This window comes from Saccostrea cucullata, unplaced genomic scaffold (genome assembly GCF_032062105.1).
Source record: "Saccostrea cucullata isolate Sc308-1 unplaced genomic scaffold, CSIRO_AGI_Scuc_v1 ctg15825, whole genome shotgun sequence".
Lineage (NCBI taxonomy): Eukaryota > Metazoa > Mollusca > Bivalvia > Ostreida > Ostreidae > Saccostrea > Saccostrea cuccullata.
In genome coordinates this window covers 1-9,470 of record NW_026940832.1, presented here as the reverse complement: position 1 = coordinate 9,470, position 9,470 = coordinate 1, and the positions used below count along the sequence as shown (strand labels likewise).

Below are 9,470 nucleotides of genomic sequence, written 5' to 3'. Positions count from 1 at the left end.
TTCTTATTTAGAGACCAGAATATGTATGAACAGGTCCTTGTGGTTTCCACAAAATGAAACACTGGTGGAATTGGAAAACAATTGCCATTCATCGCGTTCCATAAACGGTCATGATTTTGAAGAATGGTAAAATATTTTAGTTATCAGTGGCGGATCCAGAAACCTGGAAGAGGGGGCCCGTCCAGTTTTGGGTTGGGATAGGGACCGAAAGCCAAAAAAAAAAAAAAAATTCAATGATTTTTTTTTTATAGTATCTTATGTATATTTTGAACTCTAAAAGGGGGAGGGGCGCAGTACCCCCTCTAAATACGCCAGCGGTTATTACAATAGAAGGATGTCTTTGACCCTGTCCCTAACAAACAGGGACAACCAATTCAACACACTGCTACCCTCCATGACATCGGCCATCGTCCCAAATTACTGCTATATCCGAGAGGCACGTACTTTCATAACGCTAAATGTTCAGTTTTATAATCCTTATCAACTTAATCGTTTACGTCGTTCTAAATAGATAACGAACACCTCAACACTATACTCTACCTGAACTCTCCTCTTTTAAAATCTTAAAAGTCCCCCAGACTTTCGCACAGGTAAGCTGACAGGTAAGTTAAGTACAATTAATGTTTCAATTTCAAGCTATATCAAATTTTTAAAAAGAAAATAATTAAAACAACTTAATTTTTAAGTTGAGGGAGAAATTGACTTTTTAAAAAATTTCAGGTAAATTTATAACATGAGCTAAAAAAAAATTCAAATGATTATATACGTACAATGTAAAGAGCCTTTTGCCGGAAGTATATTTATTTTGGCTTTAATATTGATCAATAAAATGTTTGTTTAATGCGGGAATAAATTGTTGCCACTATTTCAGAAAATGCATAACCCGCGGTATATTAAGGTATTTTTTCTGCAATAGTTACAACCGTTAATATCGTATTAACAAACAAAACCATTTTATTATTTATATATAATTGTATACCTACTGTAAAAGCACAAATTTTCGTGGGCATAAAATTTCGTTGTTTTCTCATCAAAAATAGTTTCGTGGGCATATATATCGTTGTTTTGAAATTAGCACTATTCAATATATAGTCATAAAATTGTGTGGGATTTAATTTCATTAATATTGTTAACAACGAAATTTTTAATTTTAATCAAATTTTTTATGTTTTACATATGTTGATTGATGGAAGAACCAACTGCTTGAAAAGTCTTTCATTCTCTAACTAGTTAAACGGTCATATATATGGTTTAAGAAAATGAGACTAATTTACAATGATGGGTAATACTTATTAAGTATTAATCTGACAAGGGAAAAAAGGAAGCTAAAATAAAAACACTTTAACTGACCAAACCCAAGATCCCAATATCCCATGCATTTCGGTGGGGATGGGATGGGGGGTGGTCATTTATGTAACATATTGGTACGATTTCCCGGATGCTTCAATTTGCCAGTATTTGACCTTACAGCAACTCTAAATGGGGGATGTAAATAAAAAAATCAATAAATTAATCAATAATGTAACCAAGATTTTACATCTCGAATATCTTTTTTCGGTAGAATGCCAAAGACAGTGTGTGTAGTTGGCGCCGGTGTTTCCGGATTGGCGGCGGTCAAAAACTCTTTGGATGAAGGTCTAGAACCAATCTGTTTCGAGAAAGACGATGACGTAGGTGGACTCTGGAACTACCACGACGTCCCCAAAGACGGTGATCCGAGTCTTTACAACTCTTGCAGCATCAACACCAGCAAGGAAATGACCTGTTACACCGATTTCCCGATCCCTAAAGAATATCCAAACTTCATGGCACATAAGCATTTCAAAAGTTATTTGAAACTTTACGCCGAACATTTTGGTTTGATGAAGTATATCCGATTGAAACACACGGTGGAACGCGTTGAGAAAGCCGATGATTTTGATGATACGGGGGAATGGGTGATAACAACGAAAAATCTGTCGAGTGGAAAAGTGGAGAAACGGAAGGTAAACTTTGTAATGGTGTGTAATGGTCACCTCCATGAGCCAAATATTCCCAAATTCCAAGGACTAGAAAAATTTAAAGGAAGAGTATTACACACCCATGATTACAAAGACTTTCATGGATATGAAGGAAAGAGAATCTTAATCATTGGAATTGGAAATTCTGCAGCAGATGTGGCATGTGAGCTTAGTAGGCATGCAGAGCATGTAAGTAACTGCACGAACATTTAAGATTCTTGTTAATTTGCGATGCTCTACACCCCTTGTATAGCCTCAGAAATGATATTAATTCAATGTAAAAAAAATGTCAAAAATATTGTCTTATGTCTTTTAGGTTTACGTCAGCACACGAAAAGGTACATTTGTAATACAGCGGGCCGCTGAAGAGGGTCGTCCATTTGACCACATCGCCGTCAGCCGTTTTCGACAGGGACTTCCGTGGCCTTTGTTGAAACCATTCCTTTACCATGGTGTCAATAACCGATACAGTCATTCCAAATATGGACTTTCACCAAACACAAGATTCAATGGTGGAGCAGTGACCATAAGTGATGACCTTCCAAACCGAATTATTTTAGGTACGATCAATATCAAAACCGACGTTGAGAGATTCACCGAGAACGGCGCAATCTTTGTGGATGGAACAAAACTTGACAAAATTGATGTGGTCATTTTGGGCACTGGGTACAACTTCAGTTTTCCATTCCTCCAGGAAGATGTTGTAAAAGTTGATAATTCCTTCCCTTATCTATACGACCTCGTTTGGCCAGCTGACCTTGAACCTTCAACTCTGGCCATTATTGGCCTTGTCCAGCCATTTGGTGCTCTACCTCCAATCCTAGAAATGCAAACAAGATGGGCTGCTCGCGTATTTTCTGGGAATTGTAAGCTGCCAAGTGTTGCAAAACGCATGCAAGAGGTAGAAACAATACACGCTAAACTGAAGGCAAAAGGCATCGACTCGGCACGCTATAGCCTTGTTGTTTTCTTTATTCAGTACATCGACAAAATTGCGCAATACATCGGGTGCAAACCAAATCTGTGGAAGCTCTTTTTCACAGATAACGCTTTATGGAAGAAGCTGGTCTTTGGCCCATGCACACCTACACAATGGCGACTCGAAGGACCTGGATGCTGGAAAGGTGCAAAAGACGCCATTGAACACGTGGAAGAAAACACCTGGTACCCATTAAAGACACGCGAGGCAGGAAAACACGAGACAGAGGGTTTATACGATGGGTGGATAAACCTCTTCAAGTGGATATTCATTTTCATTGTAACCTGTGTATTTCTCCGATATTTGTTATCAAACGGTTATCAAACTTTCACAATTAAATCTTGAAGAATGAGGAAAGGGTTACTTTACATAGAATGAGAGCTATTCATTTGTATTATACTAGTACATCATTTGCATAAAAACATTAATGGATTGTGTCAAATGTTCATGGCATTTGTCTTTTATTCAGGGCATTATTTATTTTTGATTATACACTTTGTAATACGAGGGCTGTTCAAAAATATTGCTCTGAGCTCTATGACATACAACAGAGAAGTCATATGACATTAAGTTTTACTTTCTCTCATGACCAAAACTTTGATGAATTGATTACAGTTTATGTGACCACTTCTCACCACCTAGTTTCATTATATGATACTTGAACGAGGCGAAGGCTGTTCAGTAAATAATGTCATCATCTCGATGACGTACAGCATAGAAATCATATAATATTAAAGACGTACAACACACTGGGGGAGATAACTCTTGCGATTTCATTTGAACGTTTGACGTGACGTCAAATTTAACGTCAAAAACAAAGCCTCAAAATGACGAGTAAAACGATCCCGATGTATATCAATCATTAAAGAAAAATGGGATATGGGGCTTGGCTGTGATTATGCGAATCATACTCAATCAATAAGTATTTTTTTAATTAACCCGATTAAACTCCGTAAAAAGCGAGACATAAAATACCATCCCTTAATGTTTATTTCATTTCATATACAGTAAATTGTATTCTTGATCAAACCGCAGCATTTTTTAATTCTGAATATTTTATTTTACTTTGCCGAAATTCTCATCATGTACAATTGGCTATATAACATTCCAATTAATGGTCCTCATTACAATTTGTGCATTTACGATATAAATATTGTTTTTTCTTCTTTAATTAAATAAAACAACAATAAACAAACAAAAAACTTTTTACAATGTGAAATCGATGTTGTTCTCAGACCCTTACTGATCAAAGAGGAACAACTCTGAAAATGTAGGAGATGTTTATTTTCCTCCCTTTATTCATGGTTTTCCACAGAATCAGATACATTTACAGCAAGACCTGATAAATCCGAGAATTGAATACTATAGACCTCATATACACAATGTAAGTATAGAATTGAAAAAAATTGTTCACTAATACTGAAATTATCTGCATTTATGAATATCCTGTATTGCAGCAAATCGTTTGACTTTCTGTCAACAATGTCGGTTCGCATTTCCTCGAATCAAAACAAAACGTAGCCTATAATTTTTTTTTTTAAATATCAATGTGCAATTTGATATAAATTGAAATAGATGAAGAGTTTAATGTTTGATATTTTGAAGTTAATGTGGACGAATACGGAATTTTCATTTTAACTTTAGAAGCAACGACATTGAAAGAATGCGTACAATATCATGAGGGGTGTACATCTATGCAAATGTCGATGTATCCCCACAGCCACATACTGTCTCGTTTGAAATATTGACATGAAAGAAACTACAATTATTCCTTTTATACCACAGGAGAGTTGAACATACACCATTTTTTTTAAAATAAATAAAATTAAAGAAATAAAATTAAAAAACAACATATTCAAGTTCAACATAACTTGAATTCGTATCCAGGTTTCATGTGATATGGAATGCATAACGTATACATATATGGGTTAAACACTATAATCCTTCAGTAATTTTTTCCTGATACATATAAAAACAGTAGTCAATATTTATTCTCCATTCATGAATTTAAAAACTAATGCTTACCCCCGGGATTCATTCAAATTACGAAATACTAGTATATTTGCACTGAAAATGACGTTTCGTCAAACGCTAATGGTCTGCGACGCAAAAAAGGAAGTGGTGGGGGTGATAGGGGTATTCAAAAATTGCCTAAAAATCTACTTTTAAATACGCTTTACATATGAGAACTTTTAAATTTGTAAGTTAATATATATTTGAGCAAAAGCAATATTCCAATTTGGTTTTTTTTAAAATATGTATTTGTAGATTCATAGCAAAGTGAGTGACCCCCGTCTGAAAGACGCGCGGGAATGTGATTTATTGAGAAAGGGGGAAGCGGGTAATTTTCCGCTATTAAATCAAAACTGGTCGTACAAAAATTATACAAAAAATTATGAAGATTATTTTTACTACCAGCTACCTAAAAAAAGTTTTTTACCAAAATTAAACGACAGTTTTTTTCACAAAAAAATTTTGAATTTGAAAAATACACAATTTTTAAGGCTTAGATAATTCATGGTTTTTCAGTTTAAGGTCTTTAAAAATTGTTCTGATGATATGTATTTCAAAAAGATGACTATGATTTTGTGTTAAATGGTTAAAGGAATAAGTCAATGAAATTTGACATTTATATCTAACCTGGCTTTTTTTAAAATCAAGGTTTAAGTAGTTCATTGATTAAAAATTTTCTCTCCTTGTAAACAACTAAAGGGGGGTAACTTTTGGAATTTCCTGTCCAAAAACCGATCGAACGATTTTGTCCAAAATGTGCATACATGCAGTAGGTATTGTCATGTACTAAATATACAAAAATAACGAAAATTAAACGACAGGAATTTTTTGGGGTAGGTGTGTTGTACATCCTTAAGCTTGACTTTCTATCATTATTGATTTTTCATGAATTGATAACAGTTTTAGTGACCACTTTTTATCACATAGTAATATTGTGGGAAGCTGGAAAAAAGGGATATTTGAGACACTGCATTATAAATGAATGGTAAAGAATCAGTAAACTAGAGTGAAATTAAACGCTTCATAAAGGCTGCTGTAAAACTTGTTTAGACTCAAGGTGTACGAGGTAAATTATTGGCAAGCAAGTTGATGAAACAAGAATATCAGCAGTCTCGTTTAAAGTCATCATTTCGTAAGTTCTATGGTCGATACAATGACCTTGTCAGCAAATACAATTTATCTTTGAGTCAAATGCTGACTGACGTTTTTCATTCCAATTTGTTAGTCCATTATTTATACACTGAATTGACGACGGATTTTTTCCGTTATTTCCTGATTATGACAAGGAGCACACGGCGGGTGTGACCGGTCGGCAGGGGATGCTCACTCCTCCATGGCACCTGATCCCAACTCTGATGTTCCGTGTTTGCTCTGCTCTTATTTTGTATTGTTTTATGGACTTTGAGATTGAATACTGTTCGTTACCTCCATATCCTTCTACTCACAAAGAAATATGTACTGAAATACGTGAAATTAACAGCAACAAATTTCTGTTTTATACACATATAAGCAGATGGATTTCAATGGACAAAAATGATGAGGTTTCTGTTTTTGGCGACAAGGACTTACAACAACTTATGTACTGTTGGCAAAAATTCAACATATAACTAATTATGTTTGATTGACTTTAAGACGCATAGCAAATTTGATAGGCATTATTTTTGGGGTAGTTCACAATGTTTTAGAGGAACATTTGACAGTGAAAAAAATTAATACTAAAAGATCTCGCTATGTTTTGAAAAATGAGTAAAAACGACAGCATGTAAGAATATCTGAACAATAATTTTTAAAATAAAAAATTGTACTTATCCACGTTTGTCTGAAATTCAAACAGATAATGAAACTTGAATCAATTGCTTTAAACCCTCAAAACAAATTTACATTAATAAGATTCACTGGACAAAACAGTAAAGGCCTGAGAAGAGCAAAGAATTGCAAGAGCAAAAACACGGGTTTATGTGCCATATTTTTGAATACTAGTGATCTTCTTATTCAAATTCTTATTCGGGAGGCAGTTTAATTTCTGGAGGAGTTTAGAAAGCCGTGGGGATCCGGGTTAGAATAGGTCCTGAGTACTCCCTTGCTTGTCGTAAGAGGCGACTAAATGGGTCGGTCCTTCGGATGAGACCGCATAAACCGAGGCCCCGTGTCACTGCAGGTGTAGCACGATAAAGATCCCTCCCTGCTCAATGGCCCTGAGTGCCGAGCATAGGCCTAAATTTGCAGCCCTTCACCGGCAATGGTGACGTCTCTATATCAGTGAAATATTCTGGAGAGGGACGTTAAACAGTATACAATCAATCAATCAATAGAAAGCAAACTTTTTGCAAGAAAATCGAAAGGTTTATGAGAGGAAGGAACCAGAATCAGGAATCCATTACATTAAATTTCTTAATGACAGCGTCCAAACCCACAGGCCACGAAGAGTAAAGAACTTTTGGGGTTAAACAGAAGTTAATATTTTGTCACAGCAACAGTATTCACGAGATCTTTCAACTTTTGACTTGTTTTTTTTTCTTTCCTGAACTTGAAAAAAACACCTTTCGGAAAGAAAAAAATCAAGTACAGGAAATCATAGGATCTGCCATGTTCCAGTACAAGAAAGGCAATACTCAAAAAGTGTTTTAAAAACAATTCGAAATTGAATAAAAATGTTACTGATATGTATTTTAATTAAAAAAGAATATCTGAGTGAAATCGTCTCTTTGAAAAGCGTTTTTTTTTCTTTTCGAGCACTGATGACATTATTTATTGAACAGTTCTGTTAAACAAGGGTTATTCGAGATACTGCATAAATAATGAAAAAGAATCAGTAAACTAGAGTAAAATTGAACACTTTATTAAAGCTGCTGTAAAACTTGTTTAGAATCCAAAAGAAATATCTATAGAATGAAATACGTGAAAATGAATTCAACCAATGTCTGTTTTATACACATATGAGCAGGTGGATTTTAATGCACAAAATGATATGATGGGCTTCAAAAATGGGTACCGTCCTTGGTGAAAAGGAGTTACAACAACCAACGCACTGTTTTACAAAATTCAACAAATTATCACTGATTTTGTTTGATTGACTTTAAGACACCTCAGTTAAATTGATAGGCATTTTTGGGGGGCTAGTTTACAGTAACTCTGTTTTAAAGAAACATTTCACGATAAAAGAAAAAGCTTAGCACTCAATTGCTTTAAGCCCTCAAAAATAAATTTACAATTTATCGAGAATGAGAATGGGAGGTGATTCTTTTTATTGTTGTGTTTTCTTCTTTTCTTTTTCTCAATGAGGATATGCAGTACAAGTGTAACCTGTTTGTAGGATTTAATAAGTCAAAATTGCGCTCGACCCATCGGTCACATCGTAAAAACAATTATATTTTATAGGCGATTAATCCTCTATTAAACGTGTCAATTCATTATCCATATCTTTTAAAAAAAAAAAAATACCGGAATGGATAGAAACCCTATCACCTTTAATTAACAGAAATATCGAGTACAAACAATTACTCACGCTATCACACACACAGAAGATAATGTAAATTCAAAACGAAAGCTACTAGAGAGCAAAATATTGAACTCACACTATCACTCGTCCAATCAAAATCGTCCTGTGGTGACTGTGTCAGAAAACAGGATTCTCCAGGCTCAAAAGTGCAACTGAGGGGCGGAGATACTGGAGCGGGAGTGGTCGTGGAAGGAATTACTGAAACGGAAAATACCATATGTATTCTGCGACATCTTAAGAAAGGAAATTCCTCTTCCATTTTCATGCTTAATTCCATTCATTCAAGTTTAATTTGTATCAAGGCTTTAAATGTTAATAAGATTTTAGGTGAGAATTTTTGTGACACATTAACGATATTTTATACAAACCAATTCAAAATGATGCAACCATATTAAGAAAGAGGGATATGTTGTTCAAGAATAACAAACTGATGTTAGCTTTGCGTTGACTTAATAGAAACTAAAGACAATAAGATAATAATCAAGGGAACGCCACTCACCACAGTCACCTGCCTGAAAGTGAACGTCATCAATTGCTATGTCACTACGGAAACCTCCTCCACGAACGGCAGTAAATTCAATCTGTTAAATAAATGAACATTAACTTAGAAGGAAAAACTTGTTATACCGGTGTTGTAGAGTAGGATTTCCCCCATAGCCAGCTTTCCTCTGGAAATCGTACTCTAGAGTAGAACCCCCCCCCCCCCCCCCCGAAGAGGAAACTCACACCAGAGTCCAATTTCCCCGTCTTTCTTTCTCAGTTAGAATTTCCCCCCTTGTTGTAAAGTCAATATAAACCACAAACGAAATATTTTTATGAAAAAAAGATAAACGACAAACGTGGGTTTTAACATCTTCGCTAGCCAAGGGTTTCTGATACGCTACTCTCCTCATAATCCCTTGGCATACGGTGTTGTTTTGTTTTGAACATAATTTATTGCATAATTAATACAAAGGGATTGGTTACAAGTTCTTGAACT

At 35.0% G+C, this 9,470-nt stretch overlaps 1 protein-coding gene across 2 annotated transcripts; it reads left to right on the top strand.

Moving 5' to 3' along the window:
• Window positions 1–504: 504 nt before the first annotated feature.
• LOC134256402 (flavin-containing monooxygenase 5-like) lies at window positions 505–3,476 on the top strand. 2 transcript variants are annotated; one of them, XM_062739053.1, is made up of 3 exons: window positions 505–590; window positions 1,562–2,189; window positions 2,317–3,476. In XM_062739053.1, the coding sequence occupies exons 2-3, from the start codon at window positions 1,563–1,565 to the stop codon at window positions 3,322–3,324; spliced, it is 1,635 nt and encodes a 544-aa protein (XP_062595037.1). In that variant the 5' UTR covers window positions 505–590; window position 1,562; the 3' UTR covers window positions 3,325–3,476. The 2 variants fall into 2 exon arrangements, with proteins under 2 accessions (XP_062595037.1, XP_062595036.1); XM_062739052.1 differs by having other exon boundaries at window positions 505–602.
• The last annotated feature ends 5,994 nt before the right edge of the window (window positions 3,477–9,470 follow it).

Bases quoted from the DNA above. Each gene is read 5' to 3' on its own strand.
- LOC134256402 (XM_062739053.1), top strand. From the start codon at position 1,563: ATGCCAAAGACAGTGTGTGTAGTTGGCGCCGGTGTTTCCGGATTGGCG. The intron at 2,190-2,316 runs GTAAGTAACTGC...TATGTCTTTTAG, and splicing joins TTAGTAGGCATGCAGAGCAT to GTTTACGTCAGCACACGAAA.